The 27,911-nt window shown below is 36.5% G+C and overlaps 1 protein-coding gene across 1 annotated transcript; it reads right to left on the bottom strand.

The window, feature by feature from the left end:
- Window positions 1-48: 48 nt before the first annotated feature.
- On the bottom strand, window positions 49-27,911 carry DENND6A (DENN domain containing 6A). Its single transcript, XM_059823103.1, has 20 exons — window positions 27,738-27,911; window positions 24,359-24,397; window positions 24,222-24,264; window positions 20,586-20,698; window positions 19,517-19,597; window positions 19,036-19,141; window positions 17,729-17,808; window positions 16,152-16,214; window positions 15,417-15,472; window positions 14,945-15,067; window positions 14,679-14,774; window positions 11,307-11,401; window positions 9,448-9,513; window positions 9,289-9,353; window positions 8,559-8,648; window positions 3,477-3,530; window positions 3,281-3,390; window positions 2,593-2,695; window positions 1,029-1,103; window positions 49-520 (listed from the first exon to the last, which is right to left on the bottom strand). Exons 1-20 carry the CDS (start codon window positions 27,909-27,911, stop codon window positions 389-391), a joined length of 1,764 nt encoding a protein of 587 aa, XP_059679086.1. The 3' UTR covers window positions 49-388.

Genomic DNA, 27,911 nt, shown 5'->3' on the forward strand with positions numbered 1-27,911 from the left:
CAATCAGATACTACATCAACAGGACAGTACAGGATCAATATTGATTACCCCTGAGTTAACAGGATTGGGTTTAGCAGCACCAATGAGAAAACATTCTGCAATGCCAGCACTGCACTGTGGTCCTATACTGTGGTATAGTTTCATATGCACACAGATTTTTCTTTAAGAGCACTTATTTCAAACATTATTAGACACAGGAATTCCTTTAGTTGCATTGGTATTTAAGTGGAAAAAAACAGTGGAAATAGTATAGTGGGCTATACTATTAGTAAAGTCCATTCGTAGTGTTAATATACTATTTAGAGCTGTGTTCCAAAGTTCATAGCCACTGCGTTCTGTGAAACTACATTTGCCTTTTGTTTTCCGCACAAAAAAAGCCCAGTAGACATCACGTTGTGCCAGTTTTGAGCAAGATGTCCTGTAAGTCATCTGGAAGTGCTAGTATAATATCATTGATGTGTGTCTGCAGCTTTTTCAGAGTGTCAGTTTTCACAGGAAGCTGTTCTCTGTCAGCCTGCAACTGCAAAGGTACAATAAAACATGAATTCTACTAAAAAAGCAAGTTTACCTTAAGACATGCCAAAGTGACATATTAGCGAATCTGGCAAATGAATTCCTCATTTGCTGACTAGGTAGGAATTTGGACAATAGGATGTTTCCTCAGTCACACAACAGCATGAGCTAACTCTGATTTGGACTTTCAGTAATCACAAGAAAGTTTGGCTTTCAGCTTCCCTGAGGATTCAGCCCTTCTCCCACTCAGATCAGTCACGAAGTTCTAACTAGTTTAAACAAAACCAGTATCAGTGCAATGCTTCCAACATAGCTGGATGATGTTGGGAAGCTAGCTAACTCTTCAGTCATGGCTGAAATGAACTGTTTTTGTTTTAAAAACCTGAATGACTGATTCCTTGAGCTACCTAGATCTTAAAGAATATTTTCATTTAAGTACCTGTAAACAGAACTATATAATACTTTTATCTAGTTAAGTCAGGCAAATTTGAGCCATGCTCAATTCTGTTACTTACCAATTTATTCTTTAACTTTAAGACAAGATCCACTGTTTCTACTTCAGTATGCTTCTGACTCCAGAAAACCAAGTTCTAAAAGAATAAAAATTAAGCATTGAAATATTTATGGCAACATATATAATTTTCAAAAGTTGTACCAAATTACACCTACTGTTCAGAATGGGTCTTCTCTTTTTCCTTATTCTCATGCCATTTACTAAACTCATTTTACTAATGTACTGTCTTCTACTATGAACTGCGAAATCTGTTTTATTTGCACGTTTGCCCAGGACTTAGCAAAACAGGAGACTAGGACACAAACACAATCCAAACAAATAAAAAAAAAAATCATGCCAAACAGGCTTAGTTTCGAAAATAGCATCTACAATGCAAAATGGCAGTGAATTTTTACCAAATCAGATCTGCCAGCACAATGAAATATTAAAATAGTGCCAGGCAGCACTTCTTGTTTCTAGGGCATTGAAAGAGCTCACATAGTCAATAACTAGTAAAATATATTCATCAAGTGAATTTTCTTATCGAAGTTCTGTTCCCCTACCCCTTTACTATTCACCTATTAAAGACATTTCCTCATGTACAGAAAGATGTTAACACCTGGATCAAAAGAAAAAGCTAATAAGGAGCAGAGTCAGTAATAAATTTGTGACACATTCCCTTTTCTTTGCAGTAAGTTAATGTCAAGTATAGTTGGATAGATTCTAGGTGATATAAAATTGACCTAGCTATTGCCCTGCAAATTATTTAGGCTGCTCTACTTGAACGATCTATTTAGGTTGCTACAATGTACTGTTTGGGAATTGATGAGGCAAGGGATAAAAATCAATGTTTTTAAAATAACGAGCATGATTTTTTTTTTGTTTTACAGCTGTGGTGTTGACTATTTTTTTGTTCTTCCTATTCCCTCTTTAGCTGTACAATCTCCCCTCCTCCTGTGATACCTTTCTTTATCAGTTGTTCCCACTCAAATTATACTGATACCCACTTCAGCTTCTTAGGTAAAGAATGGATCTTACAACATAAGATCATGTATGTGGCATTTGGTTATATATAAACAAACAGATTTCACTTCTCCACTTCTAATTACTCTTCATCAGTTGTATGCTTATTTACTATCCATATCTAATTAGCTGTCAATTTTCTATAGTACTCACTGAGTTTATACCTTCAAAGCTACAACCTGTATCACAACTAAAAATGTGTTGGAACACGAAGGAAGGAAGCTGAATGAAGTAACATAACCAAATAAGAGGAAAACCCTTTTTTTTTTTGGCGGGAAGGGAGAATATTCAATTTCAAAATACACAACAAAACAAAAAAGGACTAAAGATACATTTTACAAATGATGACAATCATTATAAAAAAGTGAACTATATTTCATATTGTTCTCTTTTTATGTTAGTTCTAGCCTGTACAAATTCATGTTTTGCTAGATCAGACTTGACAAAATTGTCAACATTTTTATGTTTAACCAATGAAAACAGCAGGAGTAAAACTGACTTGAGGGAGAATATATTTTTATTACAAGATGATAAATATAATCATAAGCACACATTTTTCTAACCTCATTACAGAGTGCTTCTAAATGAAGGGCCTCCAACTTCTGTGTCATTTCTTTCTGCCGGCTCCTAAACCAACCATCGAAGTTGGGCGATTTCAAAAAATGCCTGGTAAAACACCGAAGCAAAATACATGCTATATTTTAATTACTATTTTGATAACACTCTGTTTTCTATGTCATCAAATGTGAAGTAATTACGTTTGAGGTTGAAGGAGATATTAGGACCCTTTCTCTGTTCACTTTCAAAAAAATTCATATTCTGGAGTATAACAGGTGCTTTTATTAATCAAGACAAGGACTGAGAAAACCATGTAAAGAAAAGAGGTCTGAAAGACAATAAAGATTAGGAATTTTGTAAGGAAAAAAAGCAAGGCTCAGTTTGAAATACCCTCATTTTTATCTTTGTGTTTGATTGGAAGGAGGAATCAAGTTAGAACCAGAAATAAACCCACAAATAATACTGGTATACAGAGACTTGTATAGTTAGTAGCATCTTATGAAAACCATTAACAGGTTACAGAGAAACAGATTTAAGCGAGTAAAGTATACTAGCACTATCAATTCCTGTTAAATCGTATCTTCTAAAATTCTTACTCAAATCAATACTAAGTTTGCTCAGGAAAAGAGCATTCGTATTACACTTAGTCTTCATTTATATAATTTAATTTTTTATCCTGATTAAAGAAATGACCTGTAAAGTCCTATCCAGTCTCCTTTTAAACCTGATGTGAGCTGTGGTCCTGCTTTTTCCAGTGTCTTCATGAAATCATCTTGGCTAAACTGCCTCAGCTGTGGTGGACTCTATGGAAAGAAAAAAAATCATTAGCATACCATAACTATTTTCTCTAATTGCCAATTTCCAGCGCATTCAAATTATATTTCCTTACCTTCCATGGTGATATGCATTTTTGCAAAGGCATTAGGCTTGCCACATAACGTTCCTAGAGAAAGGAAAGGTTGTTTGCATAACCAGTATTAAAGATACACAGTCCACGTGTATGTTTACTTATCACTTGTGACCATAGCATTTTCTCTTCTAAGTATTGGCACAGGGTGGGGTCATGCATATTTACCACATGAGAGCATAAGGAGTTTATCTAATACCATTTGTATTTCCCAACTACAGAACTTTACATCAGCAAGATTCAAGAAGGACATGAGTGAAAGGACAAGAAGCAAATGTATACATGAAATATATATATTCTGAACTCCAGCCACTAGTAAATAATCTCTCTTTTCTTTGGTGACAGTCCACAGGTACCTTCATATCATGGGTGATTCCAAACAGTAATGCCACTTTGTATCAAGTATTTTGAAGTGACTTTCAGAGTCCCTCATACAAACATCAAATACAGAACTAACCTACAAAACGCTGTATCAACCGTGGGTATCTCTGCAGTAGCAATGCTTGGCAAAGGCACGGCTAGAATCCAACGGACTATCTAGTATATGAGTAGTGGAGACATTTCTCAGCAAGGCCACTGCTGAAGCTTAAGGTCTGACAACAGGAGGCAGCTCCGCCTTGCCAGCTCACACAAGCACATCAATATAAGCTGCTCTACGTTTTGAAAGTGTTTGTATGCAAATGGCCATGCATTTTGATCTGTGAACATCATCAGCTCCGATAACATTATGAAAAGTCTAGTCCTAGCTTTTGAAAAAACAAAGGACCCTCCCCGTACGCTTTTCTTGTAGTAGAGAATGTAAAGGGTGATCTAACCCTGTAAATTTAAGATTTATGACAGAAAATGTATTCAATTTCTCACTTGAAGTGGAAGTTAGAGCAATATGGGGGGAATGCCAGGGAAAAGTTTTAGATTCACCCTATATGTTTGTCCTGTCTCAAAAGAACAGGAAAGAAAGACAAATTTTAAGGAAAAACTCCTCTAACCATTAACATCCAATGACAAACAGTGTTTAAAGATGTCCCGATCTTGCAGACAGAAATTGGACGGGATTCATGGCATGCTCTAAAATGATGAAAAGTTCAGGTCAGCCATAAAAAGTGTTCAGAGAGCTCAGAATGGGGCAGCTGATATGTAAACATCCAATGCCTGAAGTACCACTTCCCAATTTTAGCCACTTGCCCAGAGAAACAACTTAATTTCACACTAAACTTTTTGGGTTGGTGAAGTCCATCATTACTCTGACTTCATACCTCCAAATGCTAGGTAAGAGCATATTAGAACATCATTATCCTAATGCACAAATTAGAAAACAGATGGCAAATTTCCATTTCAGTGCAAGTTAAAGCCTACAAATCTGCATGGATTCAGCAACCTAAACACAATATTCATTTGTCAGCATAAAGGTATGTCAGGAGTCTGCAAACACTACAGCAGGCTTTCCATTTACAGGACAGTTAAGTTCTTACTATTAGATACAAATTCCTATTATAAAATTTGTTTCAGCAAATTGAGATCTCTGTCCAGAAGGAAAAAAAATAAGCCCATGAACATTAAGCATTCCAAAAAACTCTGCTGACTGGTTAGAAATGAGACAAAATTTGATCCCTAATTTTGGCTTAGAGATTTGAACAGATGAAATACCATGTTTAGAGAACAAATCACCACGTATCTGCCTTTTCCAGAACAGCATGATCCTGTACAATACAATATTCTGATCCACTGAAAAAAATATTCTCTGTGTGACACCCTGAGATAAAGTAGATGTATCTCAACAGTCAGTGATAGTCTCTCCTTTGTAAAATTATAACAGCATCTTCTACAGTCATGTGAATTTGCAGAGTTTCTTCAGAATCTGCTTTAATCACACCCAAAACCAGAAGAAAGTATAACCTGATAAAGCAAACTCTTGTGAGAATCATTCTTTTACAGGACCAACGTGTAGAAACTGCTGGGAGGAAAACAGGAAGTCTTGGGATTTACTTTCTAGAAACCATTCTCATGAGACTCTGAGGAAAAACAAACCAGCTTATCACTAGTAGACAAAGATAAACCAACAAAATCAGAAGGAAAATTCCTGAACAAAAATTACGGTTGAAGGAATTAAATTCCATTACTCTTATTATGAGCCTTCAGACTGCTAGACTCATCTCTACTATAGTTCAGAACAGAAACCGGAGGCTCTTTGCTGAGGTGGAGAACACAAAACTCTGAAAGCTTTCAATCTTGTTCAGGGACCCCCTCCCCAGATGTAAAACTGTATCAGGGTTATGGCCAAGCACAGCAGGACTGAGAAATGGCAGACCATCATGAAAACATTTTATATTCTAAAACCCAAGGCTCAGGGAAAGAGCAGTACTGTGTGTGATCATTGCAGTCACCACTGATCTAGAAGTTGTATTTACTGCCTCTGAGGAAAACAAAGCATAAGGATAATGATCAAAGCCTTCTCTAGGATCAGGGGACATAAGTGTGTTGAATTTGTCCAAAAGTTTATGCCTATACTTGTAAAGCAAGGTTTGACATTTAGCTATATATTCAAATTGGCCTTGTTCTGAGCAGTGGGGTGGGATCAGATGTCCCAGTTAACCGAAATTCATCTTTGATTTTATAATCTAGTGAAGAGCTCTGTATATGCAATTTTTCTCCAATGGTATTTAAGTGTTTGAAATAGCCATCCATACTAAATTTCATTTGCCTATTTTTTTTTCTGAAACAGCAGTTATAATGAGGAAAGCCGAGATCAGGTAAGAGAAAGCAAATTCTATAGCTCCTGCTACATCATGTTGGCCGTTAACATTTCCTGACAGGAAACAAGACTGAGATAAAGCTGAGCTTCATTAATAATCCTTTTGCCAGTTCTAGATGCTCTGAATCTAAGCAATAACATCGCCTTTTTCTCAAAAGTATCTTGTAACTTTTGTTTATGCTTGACATAGGTGCAAGATTTGAAAATCCTGCAAATACTGCAGTAATCTGAGGAAATAGTTGCCTTGAGGCCATAAAACAACTGCACAAGGAGGTTTTACTGCTGAAATTTGTCTACTGCAGGTGATCCAATGGCAAAAAACCTCCAAAATCAACAAACAAAAAAAGCAAACCAAAACAAAACCCAAACTGTCTACCTTCAGAGACAGACATCATTCTTTGAAAATCAGATACAACATAGGTAAAAATGGATTTGCAAAGATAAGTAAGTCTGCGAAGAAGTTAGAGAAGTAAATTAATTGCCTAGAGGACAAGTAATGAAATGCTCTGTCTGGACAGGGCAGATAAAAGGATCCGAGATGTGCTAGATACAGTTTCTCATGCCAAGCATAACAGCAGTGAATGCACAAATATGTCTGGAAAAGGGAAAAATTCTTTAAACGTAATGATTTGCACGGAAAAGCACTATCACTAGAAGACAGAATAAGTATTTAAGGGAAAAAATTTAAGCCAGTCCAATTTACCAGTTGAATTGGTTGACCTTTCACATATTAATAGAAAGATTACCTTGTAGTATCCCTTCAGCTATCATAGCAAATTACTACAAGAGTATACATTTATAGAGCTCTTCTCATTATGAAGTATTTTCCAACTCTGCCTTTCCAATATTGACATTTCTCAAGGTCAGGGGAAACACCCTTACACTTAAATGGGGGGAAAAAAAACCCCAAAAATCAACAGTGGACAAGGGTTCCAAGCAGTGAAGAAATACTAAAGCAATTTCCTTCTTACTGCATGTTAAAATACACACAGAGAGTTTTGCTTTGCATAAACGCTACGCAGCAAGCAAATATCTGAAAATGCTGTCTAGCAACATGTACAAAGAAGCATTCCTTTTTGAGATCTGAACCTTTCGTCTAGGTATATAAATGTTTCGGTTTTGACATTAAGCTATGGCCTTTATAATTTTTATGCTAAGCATGGTAATTAAGGATATACAAGACTATAGTATTTTAGAAAAGTCAAGACATAGATTAATGATAAATTTCTGTAGCTCAGGTATTATTCACAGAATCACAAAATGGTTGAGGTTGGAAGGAACAGACACATCTAGAGGTCATCTGGTCTGGTCCAACTCCCTTCTTTTCTGCCCTGCTCAGGCATGCCTACAGGCTGCCCAGGACTATGCCCTGACAGTTTGTTTTTTTTTGTATCTCCAAGGATGGAGACTCCACAATCTCTCTGGGCAACCTAACCTGTTCCAGTGCTCAGTCACCCTCACAGTAAAGAAGTACCTCCTGTGTTTCACTTGGTGCCCATTGTCTCTTGTCCTGTCACTGGGCACCACTGAAAGGAACGTGGATCAATCTTCTTTACATCCTCCCTTCAGGTATTTATAGATGTTGACGAGATCCCCCCAAGAACCTTCTCTTCCCTAGGCGAAACAGTCCCAGCTCTCTCCGCTTTTCCTCGTATCAAAGATGCTCTAGTCCCTCAGTCATTTTAGTGGCCCTGTACTGGAGTCTCTCCAGTAGTTCCATCTCTGGTACTGGCAAGCCCAGAACTGGACACAATACTCCAGGTATGGCCTCACCAGTACTGAACAGGGGGGAAGGATTGCCTCCCTCAACTTGCAGGCAACACTCCTCCTAATGTGGCCCAGGATACCATTGGCCTTCTTTGCTTCAAGGCCATATTGCTGGCTGATGTCCAACTTCATGTCCAGTTAGGACCTCCAGGTCCTTTTCTGCAAAGCTGCCTTCCAGCCTGGCAGCCCCCAGCATATAATGCCACATCGTTTTTTTCCCCCCCAGGTGCAGGACTTGGCAGTTCTACTTGTTGAACTGCATGAGGTTCCTGTCAGCCCATTTCTCCAGCCTGTTGAGGTCCCTCCAAACAGCAGCATGACCCTCTGGTTTATCAGCCATTCCTCCCAGTTTTGTACCCTCAGCAAACTTGCTGAGGGTACACACTGCCCATCATCCAGATCACTAATGAATATGTTGAACAGTACTGGACCCAGTGTTGAGCCCAGGGACACACTGCTAGTTACTGAATAGTTACTGGACTTAAGCTAACGCCAAAAAAGCTACTCCATATGACACATATAAAAAAAAAGTTAGTCTAAGAACTCACTAATGGAATAATGAAACTTTCCGTCAATTCCAAAAAATACCGCCGAAGAATCACACTCTGTGCTTCTGTGGGACGTTTCTGCTGTACACCCTTAAAAAAACCAAAGAAATAAAATATCACAATAAGTCTGTTACCACAAAATAGGTAAGTACTTGTGAGGTTTTTTTTTCCAGGATATTTAGTCCAGTGCTTCTGTATTCATTTGCCATAAGCTTACACGTAGCAACCCCTACCTTGAACCATGAAAGGAAAGCAATAGTGTCAAGTCCTTTTGCACAGATATTCATCCTTTCAATTGATGATTTTTTATTTTCATGTAAAGAAATTAAAGGAAAGAAAAATTTCTATAAACAAACTTGTGCAAATCAGTTAAAGTTTGGAAGCTCCGATTCTTACACACCTCATGCGTGAGACTTCTAGACCAGAAAGACTAGATGGGGGATGGCAGAGGGTGGAAAAACCAAAACAGATTAACTGATCGATCACTTCAATTCTCTAAATTATTAAGCTAACTTCTTGAGTTCTACCATTCGTGTTGTTATAGAAACTGCTAACAAGGCAGTTTCCTCTTTCTACAACGAGGGTGTGTATCTATCTATTCAGTTATGAATTGGGGCAAAGGAATCAGAATCCAGTTTCATTTCAGTTATGTAGACAGAGCTCAGCCTGAAGTGAAAACACCATACAACAGGAAACAAAGTTCTCATTACGAAGAGACTTGCAGTATTACCTTTTGTAACTGTTTAACAATTTCTTCATCTTTGTTCAAATACGGCTTGTAAGAGGTATAAACACCTGAAGAAAAAAAGAAGCATATAGCCAAAGGGAAAATGGGGTATGCTTTTTAAAATTAAAATACTGGTAATTTAACTCTGAAGCAATGTATTACCAGGCTTGGAGTCCAAAGTTTTTAGGTTCTTCAGTTTTTTCACTTTCACCTGCTTTGGAACTTCACCTGCCAAAACATTTAAAGCCACCTTACTTGAAATCTCCACCCCTGTTACTAGATACTACAGTTAATGTGCTGTATGTTGCACTGATTTTTAGGAACAGATACTTTCATTTAGAAGACTATCTAATATTGTAAGAAACATTAGAAACACCAACAAGCATCCAAGTATATATCCAGAAACATCCAGTAAACATATGAATAACAGCATACAGGCTGTTTTATAAAGGGTTCCCTGTTGAAAAGAAAGAAAAAAAAACAAAGAAAGAAACAAAACCAAACCAAAACCCCAAAAGGACAACCTTCTCAATCAAAGCAGCCAAAGAAAAATACTGACTATATAGCTGTGAATGACTGTTTCATTCATTTCAAATTTTATTCCATCTTCCTTTGTTCCCCTTAGGGCAAATGCTTTCAGGAACAAATCTTTAGTATCTTGGTCAAAATAAAAAATGTATATTAGAAGTTGAAAGAGCAGCCATGGATTAAGTGTTGTAAGAAAATGAATTTAAGTCTCTTTTTCCATAGGCCAAACTAAGATTTTGTTTTGTTTTTCAAACATATCCTTCTCCAGCCAGAAGGCCCTAAACCCTGTTAAGTCTTGCAGCCTTAGCAGAACCTTTCTCTTAGATCTAGTTGGATGCTCAACTTCAGAAAAGATAATAGTATAAATTGCTATTGAAACTGCAGAATGGGGAGAACAGGAAAATAAAAACAAACAAGCAACATCAACACAAAAAAATCACAAGCCCTCTCTTTGTTCCTAAAGAAATAAAATTTAAATTTTTAAAGGCAGGTCAGACAGATACATCTCTAGAACTTCCTGACTAAGCATTTCACATAGCTGCACCCAAACTTCAGAATTACATACTTGAAACTGTGTATCAAATTTGAAGGCAACCTGTATATATGGCTTTGCAGAGGTTTAATAGTTTCATTTAGATTCTGTTTTCCAAACCTTAACTACACAGCAGCTAGCTAACTCCTCCCCACACAACCGCAAACCCCCACAGGTATTCTGAAGCATGGACAGGCATGGTATTTTAATTGCCTAATTATATTGAACACAGTACATAATTCTTAATTAATTTGGTATATTCAGAAATTGAATGTAACTTATTCTACACAAATTAATTTCATGGTGTATTATCCTAACTGGATAGTCATGCATTCCCACTTTCAGAACAGAATAATGAACCTGTCACAGCAAACAGCTGCATTTAGGAATTTCATGTAATAATTAGAATACTGCAGTATTTTATTACAGGCTAGCAATTGACATGTTATCCAAAGATTACATTAAAATTCTACTCAATCATATAAGGAAATCATCCAACTTGAACAATTAATAATTACTGGAATATTGCCGGATTAGAAAGATATTCTCAAAATACCGTCAACCAGCAACTTTTTATATTATTGTAACATTCAAACTTAGCATTCACATGGGTTTTACTTTCTGTGCGCTTGCTGCAACTGATTTATTACATTCTACTCATCCTAAAATTAACATCAGTAATAAGTGATGTTTCTCATTTTAATACCTTAATGGTAGAGAGACAAAAACCGGATTGTGCGAAAGGTAAAACATTATTACTAATGAGTATTACAACCTTTTGCATTTAATACACTAGATTTGGCAATACAAGACATACAGTACTCAAGAGCCTAATTTCACTTGACAGATTTACATCCATGAGGATTTGCTTAGTATTAAACTAAATTATTTACGTTTGTAAATAAATAAGCACGCAGTTAGATCTTGTCGCACAGAATTGTAGAAGATATTTGTACTCTACCTGGAAGTTTTATATCTCCAATTCGGATAATGTGAGGCCAGTGCTGAAGTGTTTTAGCAAAAAAAGGATTTGTCACCCCTAGAATGACAGATGGTCTAGAAAAATAATGACAATGTTTAAAATATGTCAGTAAGAGCTTCTGTCTTAATGAATACAAAAGGTCAACTTTAATTCTTAACTTGAAATTATTTTCCTTTTGTATTTACGAGTTACATTTTAAGTTGCGCTTAAAAGCACGGTATGTTTATCAAAGTTTTTAAGTTTTAGAAAACAGCAAGACAGATGTATCTTAAAGTCCAAACAGTAGTGGAGAATAAAAATGACATCTTCTGCTTAGACTCTTGGCTAAATTCTGCCCATTTGCAATGATGAGAACAGGGTATTCTCTGATTTATTATCTTTTTTTTTTTTTTTTAAAGTGAGCAGGAATCTGACTCATATTTGAAAGACAAATTGCTACTTTTCAAGGTTTGATTATAACCAACTCTCAGTACTTCAATGTGCATGTCAACATGACTGCTGTTTGTGTAAGGCTTCTCAGCCACTGATCTGATGACATGATTAAGAAAGAGACACTTAATATTCTATTTCCTTTCTACCCCTTCAGCATCTTTGTTAAAAGGCAGTTATCAAGTCATGAAGTGCAAGCACCTTAATAGCATTGTGCCCAAGCTCACAACCTGTCAGATTTTTCTGTCTGCTCCATGATTAGAATCTGGCTTCGGGGATGCATAGGGGCATCCAGAGAACAAGAAGCAGTAAGAGCATAGGGCTGCTGCTACAGCATAGGGCTGCAGAATTTTGAATTTATAGCACTAATGATGAAATATCAACATATTTTTCAGAATAGTGGCTGCCATCCACTTCACAGGCAAATGATAGCTTAGGAGAGAGTATAACTGTAAGCCTCATTGGAACTACCATACTAAAAACAGGTTATCATAATTTCTTCAGATTTATTTTAAAAATCCCAAATTTTAACACTTTCTGTACGCCATTCTTAAGTTTCCTGCTTCTGAAGGTAAAGTGGGGAGAGAAACAACAAGTAATCTTGCTTTAATTTTTTATTCAATTCTTCCAGCTATATCATGGTGGCAACTGGGCATCAATTTTTATGTTACCCTACAAACGTTTCTGACTTTCATTCCTCCCTCCACTTGCTAATTATAACTCTCTCTTTCTATACATATATATAAAAAACCTCATTAAGCATTCACAGATAGGACAAAAATCTGATCACACAGCTCTGTAGCTTAGTATAACGTCTGGGCTACGGAAATAGCAATTTTCATCTCTCCATTCCATCTTAGAATGAACAGCATGAAGTAGTATCAGTTTCTCGGAAGTCTTTTCTTGCTTGTTACTGACTGAACCTTCACCAGAAAAATCACTTTTGAGTCCTACTGTTGTTCAAGTATGTTCACCTGAAAACATTTTATTCCAGATGTATTTTTCCCCACTCATTTGAATTCAGTTTCATTATTTCTTGCTGTTTCTATAATCCTGTTAAACTCGTTTGCATTATTGGTTTAAATTCATTGGGATTTGCAAATGTTGTTAATGATTTTTCAGTGTTACCATACATGATTTACAGTCTCACTTCCAAAACAATAATAAAGACCAGTGTCCTTAAAAAGGTCTCAACAGATTCCTTTGTTGTACTCCAAAAAATCAATTTATGATGTTTTATTTTATGTTCTTTTTCATGGTCATGTCATAAGAATCAACATAAGAAACAAACTGAGTCTCCAAAGAACCCAAACAATAAGCACTCTCCTTTTCCCTAGGAATGGATCAAGTCTAGCCTAACTTAACACAACTATTAAATTTTCTCATGCCTATTTTGTGTGAACCAAAAAGCAAGATTCGCACACAACTGGTTTGGACCAAGGTACACAAATTGACATTCTTTCACTAGCTGGAGGGTTAAAGACAGAGGGTTAAAGTCAAGTAAGGCTTTCATTTACACACACACAAAAATAGTAATTCTCCAGGTCCAAGTAAACTGGTAATAAAAATGATGAGGAATCTTATTTCACTGCTACTGCTGATATAATCACAAGACTTGGTAAGCTGCTTAGTGACTTTTAGGAGCCTTAATCTACCATATTTACCAGAAACAATTCTGATTTTAAGCCACTGAAGTAACTTCTGAAAAGGCACGATAAATCAAAACATCAACATGGAAAAATACACCTTGCTCTCCTCTTGCTAAAGGAAATCAAATACACAGAATCTGCATAATCTGGATTCTTCCCCTTCTTAGAGCCACTGCTTTAAAAGCCTGTTTCCAATCTTTCCAATTTGTTTGTTTTCCATAAGAAAGCCAGAGCAATTCTAGCTCTATTTCAAATACTAACGTATGTACTGAACAACCTTTCTATTTTGCTACAGAGGAGCAGATGCAATTTTTAAACATGGGTTACTAAAGTTTAACCAAATTCTTCATGGAATTATTTTTAGAAATTAAATTACACACTGCATAACCATTCCCATGGAATACAATCTGAAACATAATGCCTATGTTTGTATGTTCTTGCACTGCTTTTGCAATACTTTTGTTGAAAGGAAAAATACAGTAAAAAAACCCAAACAAACAAAAAACCCAACATAACAACCACTGCCTGTTCAGACATTAGAAAAAAATTGTTTATAAAAATATCAGTGAATCTAACACATGCACTCCATTCTCAAATCAAGTTGCAAGAAATATGGGAAGTGTATGCTCTCAAATTAAGAGTAGAATTGAAAAAAAAAGGGGGGGGAAGTGTGTCCTTAAAGCTCTTTCAAACAGAATTGTTTCTGTAGACTCACGCACTTAAAAAAAAAAAAAAGAATCTTAATTCCTTAATTATTTACAACATTTTTCTAACAGATTTAGTGAAGAGATGTTTACTTTTTAAATTATTGTCTCAACTAGGACACTGACTGGATTAACTTTACAGAACAGCCGTATGGATGTTGAATTCTAGAAGTCACTTTGTTTAGTAATTGCTTAAAAATAAAAACAATTACTGAACAATTCCCCAAGGAGCTACTACGGAGCTGGTATTGCATAGACAAACCCTTACTGAAAAGCAAAACTTTCTCCTTCTTTCATATTTGCAGTTTTACTTATTCTGTACACAAGTATCCTATGAAGCTCAAATGTACTTTAATTATGACCTGGTGTCATAACTTCTTTAGGCTATCTAACCGGAGTGAAAACTTAGAACAGCTAACTACTGCACTCCGTAGGATAAATTTTATAAGGAATCTAAATGTATTCTCTAATGATAGAAATTCAGAATAGTTAAGCAGTATCTTAAAAACAAATATATGGTTACGAGTGGCTTTGAGCAACACCTTCACAACAAAGTTTGATTTACTTACGGGGCTTGTGTGCGAGTCGTATATTCTTTGAATTCACTGTCATGTATAGTAAAGTATGGCCTGAAATCGCTGCAGTACTTTAACGGTGAAATACAGCTGCAAGGTAGAAAGAGGATAAGCTTGTTTTATGTATACAGTGCAAAATTTCATGAAAGAAACAAGCAAATCTAAAATGTTTTGTTATATTCAAATCAAATCATGTTGCACTCAGCTGCAATCTACAGTGACTCACTTAACCATTAGTTAGGAAGCTGCACTACATTTACCTAACAAGTGCTAACACGGTTTCTGAAGATTCTGATGGTGATGGTGCCATCACGACAAGTGGTTCTCCTAGCAGTACTAGTTCCCAAAGCATCTGAATGTGAAAGAACACTGGACAGAAACACCTAAAAACAGATCGAAGTACTTTAATACATAATATAATAACATAACCAGAAGAAATATGTCTTTTATTAACAACTGGATAAAAAGGAAGTTTGTAGCAGTATTCAATAGTCATTTGAAAATTATAAAATACTCTTGTAAAATGGAACATTTAATGAACTTGCTTATTTATTGCAGTTTCACCCTGAATGTTGTCTGAATTGGTTTTTAGCCAGCTTTACAGAAAAAGAATATTAAAAGCAATACTGGTAAGTGTTAGCTTGCAAACTATGACATGTGTGTTATGGAACAGTCATAAATCTTCAACTTGTGGGAATTCACAACTAGGAATATATCAGTCCAAACTCCTACCTGAAAAGATCTACTTCATGAACAGTCGGTAAAGCCATACAGATCTGAGCATCTGCCTAAAAGACATCACAATGCTTGTTTTTTTAGTCATCAGAATACCTAGGTATTAAATGAAATAGTTTCCCTTAAATGCTTACAGACAGTACATGGTCTATACCTTAATTATTTACCGCTACTGTACTACTGCAGCATGTACTACATTATCTCCACAAGTAACTATTTTGTGTGTTAAAAGCAAGATTCCCCCCCCACACCACCACCACTTACAGGCATGCGACTTTCAGTCCAGAAAAAATACAAAATACTGAAATACTGAAGCTGTTTTAAACAACAGCCATACAGCACATGAAGACACAGAGAGATTTCTTTTATATCCATCTACTATGGCTAAAGATTTTTAATTTGGTTTTCATAATAAAAAAAAAAAACTAGTTTAGTATAGTTTCACCCATTAAAAGGACGTTCAAGTTCGGTAATTTTGTCAGCCAACTATCCTCTTCCAGGTGCTGGACAATCCTCTCCTAAAGTACTTGGAGTAACTGGGTTAGAATACCTTTTCTATGAAGAATCCAACCCTAGACTCCTCCACTCAAAGTTTCAAAGACAGTGGATTTCATTATCATCAAGGTATATGAGGATTTGCTACCAATCTTTTATGAAAAAGTTTGAGGTAAAAGAATGAAGGCATTTAGCTTTGTCTTGGAGTTATATACAATAGAAGTATCTAATCTCTACCTGGTGCATATTCTGTACTATTGGCATTGTTCCAGGCTTGTCACGGTATGTTGGAATCCGCAACTTTGAAAGAAAAAAACAGACAGACTTTTTTCCTTGTATCGAATTCAACAGAGACTTAAAAAGCTGACTTACAGACAAGGTGAAACATTTAGAGAGGATATACTACAGTACGATGCTTAACTTACTCTACAGAACATCCACATAACAATGAATACACAGCAATGATGTGTAGTTTTCAGCTACAGGAATCAATATGCAATACTATGTGGTACTACATTGCAAATTGAATATTAGAATATGAAAATTATACTTCAGTTAAAAAAATACTATTGATAACATTAGTCACAACTATTACAATAATTTCAATAAAAATATGTTTAAATGTCGGCGAGAACGATCTGAAATAAGGTTATGGGGTTTTAAGGTAGTAAAGAATTACTTTTAGAAAAAATCCTCTCCTAAAACATCAGACATCCTGGTGGGTTTGAGGCAGAATCCAAATATACTGAACAACATAAATATATTTTTCTAACCTCACAGTCTGCATCTGTAAATCTTGAGTACTACAAATTCAATCATATTGGAAGCTGGCGTGCACAAATCAATGTAATTTATATACAACAGTTAAAACTGACTGCCCAAACTATGTAAAAAAACCAGGGACAATACCACTGAAGATGGTAATTATGGCTTCACTCAGTTTAGAAATGCAATTTCAACTCTCATGGATAAGAATTACCAATGAGATAAATGCAGGCAATACCCAAATAAGATATATCTGACACTCATCATTATCATCCAGAACACGGCTTTATTAAATTTGTGCTTTCAGCATAGCTACAGAAACAACTTCTTCTCCCTGGTGATGCACACGCGTCTAGCCATAAACTTGAGAATATCTGCTAAGAATATACTTCCAGCTGTAACCTCTGGATCCATCAAATTCATTTAATCACATTCCATATGAAGATGCTATGGCTCCCAGAAGCCCAGCTCTTAGCCACCATTTAAACCCTACAGCTCCTCCCCATGCACTAGATTTAACTTCTCTAATAGCTTTCTTCAGATGTATTTCAGTTTCATTGAAAATTATGAACAGACAAAGAAAATAATTTCTGGTGTGTGGGCCAAAAAAAGATTTTTACTTGTCAGACTTCAAGAACAAGAATGATTTTGATCAATATATTTAATTTGCTCGACTGGACCTTAACTCTCAGTATTTTGAAGTGCTATTTAATGTTTGATTTGACAAATATAATTAGCATTAAAGTCTCCTAGAATGCATATTCCAGAAGGATAATACAGACACTGCAATTAGTAGTTGTACTGAAACACCTCTTTTTAATATCTACAAAAATTACATATTAACCTATGCACCATAAAAGATCTTCCCCTCCTTCCCATAAATCAAGGAATCTCATCAAGATCTCCCAGACCTTCACTCTGAGTGGAGTATACATCTATTCCTGATCTGAAGTATGAGACACTGAAAACAAGGCAGAATACAGCAAGTACCTACACAGTAAATAGAGGGTAGAACACCCTCAGAGAAAAATAAGTGCCCAAGTATTTACCTTCATTATAATACCCATAATAGGCAAATGCAGTATCTTCCCTGAAATTGGTGGTGGCCAACGATCAACATCACTACAAACTTGAAGAAAAAGAGTATAATTTAGAAACAGTTTATATATGCTATAACCCATGATACTGTAGTCACCTCTGTGAACACTGCAATTTTAAATTAGTGCTGATTGCCCACAACAGTTCTGCTTCTCTCTTGATCACTCTATACTCTAAAGAAGTTCTACAGCCTTTTTGACATTCTTAATGTATTATTTCATTAGAACTGTAAAGGTTTTCATCTCAAGAAAACAGTATCCTCTTGTCTTCTATTTTTTGTAGCAACTAGACTCACAATTAGTTGAAGAAACGTTATATGAGAAACCATTAATGTACATACTAAGAAACTTTGAAAAGAACACACATTTATGTACATTAGCTACTGTAGAACAGATAAACACAAGTAGTTGAGGGAAAAGCTAGCTTTCTAGCTCGGCTAGGAAGTTTTTCAGCATTTTGGTGTAAACAATTATGAATATAATTACTAATTCTAGTGATTTCTGCAGACCTTATTTTGTTCATAACACAACCTGTAAAAAAACCTGTTTATCTACAGGTGATTAAAAAAAATACAATTCCTTCATCAAGAATGATTTCCACAAATTGCTGCTCAGTGAAAGCACAAAGACACAGATGTTGTATAGGGCAGACACAGCACAAAAGAACACAGCACTTCTAGGCAAAGAGTAAGTAACTTTCCCATTTGGCCCTCACTAGCTCTTAAAGTTCTACAGTAAGGCTGAAGCACCAGTTATCAGTGCTGCTCTGTTGCTTTTTCTCTTTGGTCAAAAAAACCCAAAAAAAACAAACAAAAAAAACCACACAAAAACCCCACACTCAAGGTTACGTTTGTTCAGTTGCTTAACAGAAGTTATCAGAATGTCCAAAAGGACTCTATTTGTGAAGAGTGCAAATTAAGAATTGCCATCAGCTACTTGTGCCGAACAGCTGGTCCTGAAACATACAACAAAATCCTGGATGTTTTTTAGGGGGGAAGTTCAACTCTCCCATGGAAGATCCAAAATTAGAATCATAGAATCATTTAGGTTGGAAAACACCTTTAAGATCATCAAGTCTAACTGTAGATTAGCTCTGTTCAATGATCTAGAAATCAAGCAAGTTTGCTGAAGTTTCAACCCTCTACTGTGCAAGAAGACAGAAATGCTAACTAGAATGTGACAGTGCTGTTTATTATTTCTCCAAAAGAAGTATGTCATATTATAGGAGCTCTTCCAGAACAACATAATAGTACCACTACCTGCTTCCAGGAAAGCTTCACTTTTTTCAAAATATTCTGGTGCTATTTGCTTAAGCATGGTGCGAAAGAGATGGACATAAGGTAGTTTGCTGATGAGGACCAGCGACTGGAATAAAGAGTAACAAAACAAAAACATAATTTTAAGTTAACCCTTCCCCTCAGTTCTAATGCAGTTCTATTGGTTATCCTCAGAGAACGTCAACTGTGATTTTCTCACACATGCAAGCCAACCACATATTTGACTACAGGCAACTGCAAACAAACAACTCGCAAAAGTTCCCAACTTTTTGTCTTTAACACAAAAAAAATTTGTTCTGACTGTGCAGCTGGAACATACAATAGCTGATGTAAAATCAGACCAATTTATTATAAATCAACAATGAATTTAGTTCAGAAAGCAAGATACTCTTCCTGCTCCTCTGAGGTGACTGAAAAATAATTGATTTACAAATTAATATTTTCCTAAAAGAACTGAAATTACCTTCTGGAAGTAACCTCTTTTTAATGATTTGTCTCGAACTTGTCTGAAATATACATAGCCATAGTAATATGCTGGATCTTTCTGCAAAAGAAAGGAAAGAATTCAATACAACAACCTGATACCACCCTTCTTTCTGAAGAATTTGGTATGCATTTTAAAAGCTTATTTCCCTGCAGGCTCCAAAGTTGATTAGATGCAATAAACTAGAAGGATTACCGGCATTTTTTTCTTAAATAAGTACTTCAAAGAGAAAACACCAGTGTGTAGAAACAGCTGTGCTTTCTGGCTTTACTATTTTTATATCTATGTTCTCCTGACACACCATGAAAGCAAAAATAGAATTAATTTCTGATGAATAAATCAACACTCATAATTTTGTGAAGTAGCACAAAGATTTTAACAGTTAAAAACCTTAAAGCCCTGACTTGAAAAGATAAAAACTAGTCTTTCAATGCATTAGTTTTATAAAAGACTCTTCGAGTATTAAGGAAGCATGCTCTCACATTTCAAAGATAAAACATCAGCTTTGTCCTTCCTACAAACAGGAATTCAAGTATTTGCTGCATAAACAGATCTAAATTGAGTTTGAGAAGCAGACTTCCACTAGCATAGTTAAAGGCCTCAATATTCCACAAGGACATGCTGAGAACAACTTTTTGGCCACTACCTCTTTTAGTTAACTGCTCCATATTAAAAAAACTGAAGGGTGGAAACAGAGGGAGACATCTCAACAACTTTTTTTTTTTTTTTAGCATTTTAAAGCACTTCAGATTTCCAATAAGGTAATGGTTTTTACAATTTTATCTACAGGTTTCTAGTCAGTAACAAACTAGGTCTGCTCATCGATTTAATTCCTTGCACTCCAAAATCCATAGTAAGAATAATTAACGGAACTAATTATAGTTAACTATTATGATAATGACATGCCACAAAAAACATTTGCTGAGCTTTGTCTTTCACAACATCCAGTTCAGAGATTTTGGTTTTCAAGCATTAAATTTAAGCATGAAGACCCGTAAATTAACATTACCCAGAAGAAATTAACTTTTTTTTTTTTTTCATTTCCAACCTTTAAGTAAACTGGTAGATCTCTATCCAATTGGTCCAGAAAACAACACAATGAGACTTTCCTTCCAGGAGACCGCCGAAATCTAAAACAAAACTGTGTGTCCCCAAGACAACCTACATAGGGGGAAGAGATAATTAACAAATAGACAGTATTCTGAGTTTGAGTCTTGTTTAACATAAGGACTTGTCTACAGCCAAAGAGGTAAAATAACTTTGGTTCATTTATCTTGCACTGCTATTGTGCCCTGCTATAGAGACCATTTAAATATTTGTATTTTTATAAGTGAACAATTTCGCATCCTTGGCAGAAATAAATAGCCTACCTTCAACAAGAAAAAAAAGTCACTCTGCCTCACAGTGACTTTATTAGACCGTCACGTCATTAAACAGCTCTACTAATGGCTGTCCTCCTATGTTTTACACATTTTATTGGTCTGCCTGTATCGTTCTGATTATCTTAACCACATGTCATTTCTCCACTGAATGACTGCACTTAACCTTTCTTTGACACCGAACAGTTCATACATAAGTCACACCGTAAAAGTGTATTATGCTGATCTCTTACAACTCCATGTGGAGGCCTAGGACTCAGTATTTTTGAAAGTTGCAAAACTAACTGCAGAAAACTGAGTGAAACTGAGTATTACTTCCCAGTAATACTCCGAAGGAGTGAAGTTTCCCTTCATTTCTATCAAAATTAATTTCTGAAAGAAAACGTAACTAAGTATATTGACTATTTGCAGTCTGAAAATAAATTGGGCTAAGTTTGTATCAGAGATCAAAGAAACTTTCTCCAGGTGGAACAGGAGCACTGCAGTATCAGAACTGGTATCACTGATACTCTCACAGCTGTGTAATCACCATTACAAATGTTGTTTGCTGTTAAAAGAGAAGAAGCTCCAGAAAACCTTTAGTTCAAGTAGAGGCTATATAAGCTGAACAGAATGTGCTGTTCATGGGAATAGTGATAAGGAGGACTGCTACAATCTTCAGAAAATGCAGGTACGTTACTCATTCTAGCAAACCTGTTAAAAAAGTCCCTTTGGAAAGCGGTGTTATTAACATGAACACAATCAATTGAAAGACAACCTCCTGAGCATTGCCAACCTGTGGTAAGCAGACCAACTTCACCGTAACAACGTAAATGTTCATGTAAGTGACTATAAAAACCAATCTACTATGAAACTTATAGCTGCTGTTAAAGCCGTAAGTTTCCAGCTGGCAAAGGACACTTGCTTCTCCATATTGAATCTAACTTCTTCATTAGTGCTTTGCTCTTACAGCTTTTGGACATAATTTGCAAAGACCTCCAGGAAAAAAGTTATCAAGTCATTACCAATCATCTGAACTCTTCACAACTGTCCTGTCTTACATCAGCCAGTGCTAATTGACTAAGCAGTAGGGCAGAGCTCCATTCTCCAGATAACTATTCTTCAGACTTAAAAGCCAATTACACCTTCTCTTTCAGCCACACACATACTGCTACAGCAACCACAGACAGCCTAAACCCTCAGCCAAATTCACTGGCTCTGCAGCTGACAGCATGGGTTAATACTGGCACGTTCAGAGCATTCAGGTCTGAGTCTTAGAACCCCTTGAAGTTGCAGCAGGAAACCCACCATGCACCAAGACAAAACCAAAAGTAGCAAAACATTTGATGGGATAACCATCAAATTCAAAGAGGTAACTAAAGCAAGTGCTTAGCAATATGGAGCCAATTATAACACGAAAAATAACAAAGCACATGCACTATTATTGAACAAAGCACTAAATATCTGCTCCAAGTTTTCATAGCTAGTTTCCTTCATCCAAAGCAAAAAAAAAGCTACTATAAAAAGCTATACACAGAAGACCTAGAAGTAAATTACTTTTAATCATTAATATGTTGAAATACCATTCAGAATATGATGGCTTCTTATGTAACAAGCTATTCTGGTATGTAGAATTTGGAAAGATTGGTAAATGTCTACTCTTTCTTCAATTATCCATGCAGAAAAGGCAAAAGCATTCTTTTAAAGATAACTGTACTAGGAAACTTAGCTTAAAAACACAAAAAGTGTCATGATCTAGTACCTGATTAAATCCATTTGCTCCCCTAAATTCATAGCCACTACAAGTCCTAAAATAATAGCTATTCTTAGTTGTATAAGAAAAAAAATGTTGAATTCATCTTTTGAGCCATAAAAACCTAGGAAAGACTGACCTCAAATTTAGCTGCAAGCTAGGAACTTCCTTCACTGCTACATTATACAAAGCTTTTCCTTTTGTATTACAGCCTACAGTGAAAAAATAAATTGTAACAGATAGCATCACTTCCAGCTAATTTCTAGAACATAGGTTTTATGTAGGTAAACCCTCTATATCACCTGAAACTTCAGCCTACCAAGAGGAACCAAGAACCTACAGGTTCTTAATAGGGACATTATAAAAAGCAAGAAGGTGGGGTTTTTTTCCTGCTGAAAGTAAACCCTCCTTACATATACCTATTCTGCCTAAAATAACTTTTACTACCACTCTTATTTGAAAACAACCAAAAATATTTTTTAAAAAATCAGCCTTTGTTCCTAACACATTATTGTGTACTTTCAGTACACCTTTTGAAGGTTGGACAGATTTATAACCATTAACAAAGAGAGTAATAAGAAGACACAGTTAACTCATCTTCTCCTTCAGTAATAGAAATAAGCTCTTCCCTTATTTACATACAGGATATCAAGAACAAAATACCTTAATTTTAATGACATTAAGACAAAGGGGAAAAATTAGTCAAGATACTTTGTAAAATTACCTAAGAGGGAGCTTACACACATTAAAAGCACACATCGGCATCACCCTGTATCAGAGCTGTTGTGCTGCAGAGCAACCAAAAGCACAGAGCAGAAGCAGTTATAGGGACAAGTCTGTTAACACAGGTTTTTACTTTTGTAAAGAAATCAATGTGAAATGAAACATCTGTACTTCCGCTGTATCTTTTTGCAGGTGGTCCAAGTCATCAGCCACATGCCTCCAATTTCTCTTTGGCAGAAGAACAGTAGAAGTTTAAAGATGAATTTAGCAAGCAGGACCACACAAAGCAACAGAAGCATCAAAATAGAGAAGATACAAGACAGCCTAGGCTTTCCCTGCACAACTGTTCTTTCTAAATGCTTCTGAATTTAGAAGTCAGTTTCACTGTTGTGAGTTTAGAAAATACACGTTTACTCCTTTGAGAAGACGGTTCCATATCCCTTCCATTTGCTTTATTAAACCGTTCAAATTCTGTGCCTACACTTCTCTCTACAATGACAATATTAATCTTCCTTTTAAGCAAAATAATAAGATGTTCATTCTTTACTTGCAAAGTATTCTGAAACACCTACACGTATGGCATCTGGAAGGCCTTATAGATTCACATTCCTGATATTTCATTTACATGGAATAAAAAAAAAAAAAAAAAAAAGAGTTCTCCAACCTTACTGCAATACAGACAATTACAGTTTTATATTCCACATTATTTTTAACTTTTCTATATTGTAATATTAATTAGAATAGTCATACAAGTATTTAATCTAAAAGCATGAATTTATACTGTCAAATTCTATCTTTTTTAACATAGTTTAGTCCAACAACAGATGACTAGAATGAAGGAAACACTTACCTGAATTAGAATCTGGAAAAGACAAATAGCAAATATTGGTTTTCTAAAGGGTGGGGAAAAGAAAAGAGAGCCGTTATATTTCCTGAAGTTACTGAACTAGAAACATATTATATACTTATACAGCAACCGTGGCTTACCTCTTTATCTGTGAGTTTTGAATGTGGAGGATATATTACCTACAGGAAAAAAGTATTATTTTATTTGAAAATAAGCTGGGTATAAGCAGTAAGTGTCTGCTAAATATTTTTATGCTACAACCCTCAAATACCTGCCTAGCCTTAGGCTATTTTCAGTGGTAAGGTATTAATATTATGTCTCTGGTCTAATTTTTCATATGCTTTTAAGCTAACTTGATCACCCGTCTTTACAATGTATTTTGGATGCCAGCTGGAGACCATAGAGATACATTAAAAAATTCAGAGTACTTGAGGTTTTTGGTGCAACAGGTCTCAAAGGAGAGCAAGATTACGCCCTTTAGATTTAATTTGTATATATAAAATGCAGTAGATGACTCCATAAAAAGCCAACAATACATTATTGTCTGAAATCTATTGCAATGGATAGTCAGGTGGGAGTAATCAAAATTCAATCACAAAACACACTCTATATTAACTCTTGGAGGATGAACATTGGCCCCAAATGAGCTGGGAACTGTGAAAGCTCAAGAAATACACTCAAAGCCATGATTTTTGTACTGACAGAAAAAAAGGAGGTTTATTAAATATGTTTTTACAACGCAGAAATCAAAAACAATGCAACAAAATTTAAGATATGGAAGCACCATCATTTAAAAAAAAATGGCTGTACTAAATCAGTGATTATGCAAGTAAGTGAGAAAAGAACACAGAGGGATGAGGACAAACCCGAGATACTTCAATTTCAGCTAAAAAGTTCCTCAAAAAAAAACCTCAAAACTACTGAAATGGGTGGCTAGCTTGTAAGCAAAGGAAATTCAACATAATTTCAAAGAATATGTTTCAAACAAGGTTTCAGTGCTTTCATAGATGGGAACTTCTCTAAGAACAGAAGTTCAACACAAGAACATCCAGATATCTAATTTAGTGTTGTTCAACGTAATGTAAGTAAATTTATCTCCTCATAACACTATCCTACTCTACATAGAGAATAACAAATATATCCACTGGCTGGTCTCTGACTAAGGAGGCTTTCTGTCCCCTGGCCATAAAGTCCCTGATTAACTTCTTTTTCCCTCAGTCCACTATCCAACAACATCCAGGCATACAACATACTATTAGTATAACTAAAGCTAAAAGTAGACATATGGGTAGAATATCTGCATACTGCATTTAGTAAACCTATCATCATCTTTTTAATCTCTTAACATTCTCCTATGCTATCTTACGCTAAGCAATACACTCAAAAGTAACTTTTTCAGCAGTTGAATGATGCTGAAATGATCTGCATCTAGCCAGATGACTGGAGTACCGACCAGACTTGAATTCCTCACTAGCCGGTGCATCTTCCCAGAAGTCAAAGGAAAAGGAATAAAACCAGTTGTGACTGTTACCTCTGTCCTGTCACATCTGCCCAGCCATTCTGACCTGCATGGATGGCCATGTCAGAATATGATGCAGTGATAATGAAAGCAAGCACAGCCCAGGTGGAGTTTTACCAGATTTCACAATATTCTGAACAACCTTACTAAAGAAATCCAAATTGAACAGAGCATGAACACCATTCCTGTGAACTACTGCTATGCCTGCTGTTCATCACCAGAAGGTGTTGAAGATGAAGCTGCCTATCAAAAGCACAAGAGCAAAGGGAAAAAGACAAGACTGCAAGGGAGACACAAAGAAGCAGAATTAGTGGAGACCATCACTTCCTAGTTTCCAAATGTTTGCCTCCATAATCTAAATGTCCTTTACATGTATTTTATTTCCCCCCAGAAATAATAATCTAACTTGCTGGACAGGAAACAAAACAAAAAAGCCTAATTTGTAGGTGAAAGAAAATTAACTTGAAAAGTGCGGTTATTGGAGGACATATAACTTCGGTAACTACTTGGGAACTCTTCCCCTCAAACACAGTCATAAGAACTTTCTTCTAGAATTGCAGATTTGGGCAAGGAGCTGCTTATTTCTGTCTAAGGAGTTTCCAAGAAAAGAAATAAAACATCATCTTTTCTCTGTGTGTGCGCAACAATAGAAATGCTTGCTTTACATTTCCGTGTCTTTTAATATTCTGTACTGTTAAGTAACCTGATCGTTAAGGATTCCAACTGAAACTAAAAGCTAATTATTCTTCCTGCAGCAACATAACTGAAAAAACCCAGGCCTTAGTTATGTAGGCATTTTAAGTTTCATTTTATGCGTCCATTCAGCTAAGATTAATGGGACTGTTAACAGAGTTGTTCGCAGACAGGACAGAGGCTACTCTGTGCCTCCCTCAGCCACTAAGTGCACTACCTGCTTTGTCTTTGTTGCTAACAACACCTTATAACATCAAGTGGATATAACCTAGATAATTAGCACAGTATGCCGGTTTCTTATTTACATGTCTTTTGCAGCCAACAATGCATATCAATTATGTATTTTAAATATTGTAATAGCTAGCTTAGTTGAATTTTAGGCCAGTCTGCCATACATTTATGCTAACACCACTTTAACAAAAAAAAAAAGAGACGACATTTTTCCCTGCACACCGTTTGCTGCACAGTCACATAGTGACTATGGTGAAACAGGATGTGAAACTTATCCAAATGGTAATTATTCTTTCCAGTTTATTTTTTAGCCCAATCAGTTCCCTAATGCAGTTCCACATGCAACTGCATAGATGTTTGCCTGTTGCACAAAGTGGCAAAGAGCAGCAGGGAGTTAAAAAACCCTGTAGTCTGTGGCGTCATTAACGCATCATCACAGTTTGACATCCATCTAACGGTGCAAGGAAAATGCTTTAAACATTTAGATAATTTATTTGCATACCTTAGCGATCTGGAGAAAACGCTTAACTATGAAGACTACTTGCATTCACACTATTTCTATACTCTTCCAAAATCTTTAGCATCTATATGTGATGGAAAGTAGAGCTATTCGTATATAAAGAAAGCTGATGATGCATTTAATACAAATCTTGGCACGAGATGAAAACCATTCACAATGGCACGCTGACGCGACAACCCCCAGAATGAAAAGAGTCGCCTGAAAATAATCAAGCCCACCTCACGCTCCGTGACAGCTGTGGCCGGCCAAGGCTTTCCCACAAAACACTCCCTCCCGCTCTCTCCGCACGCTCTGTCAGACCCCGCTGAAGCGCGCTCCCGCCCCTCCGTCGCCTTCGGGGATTTTGCACAATCACATTTCTCTCAGAACACCGCCGAGCTTCTTCCCCCGACGCTGTGCAACACCGGCACCAGAGGAAGTGCCCGATTCCGGCGGGGCCCTGCCGCAGAGCCGCCCGCCCCCGAGGGAACGGTGCCCACAAGCCCACCGAGGCGCGCGCGGCGCCCCGCACACCGCCGAAGCCAGGCGGCCACGGCGCTCCCGCCGCCTCACGTACCTCCACGGCCTGGCCCAGCTCCAGGTCGAAGCCCACCACACACACGCAGTGCAGCCAGGCCGAGAAACGGTCCCAGGGCAGCAGCGACAGGCACCGGTCCGGACCGTCTGGCTCCGCCAGCGCCGCCGCCGCGTCCTCCCCGGCGCCGCCCAGGCTCCGCTCCCGCAACGACAT

Source organism: Gavia stellata, chromosome 12 (genome assembly GCF_030936135.1).
Source record: "Gavia stellata isolate bGavSte3 chromosome 12, bGavSte3.hap2, whole genome shotgun sequence".
NCBI lineage: Eukaryota > Metazoa > Chordata > Aves > Gaviiformes > Gaviidae > Gavia > Gavia stellata.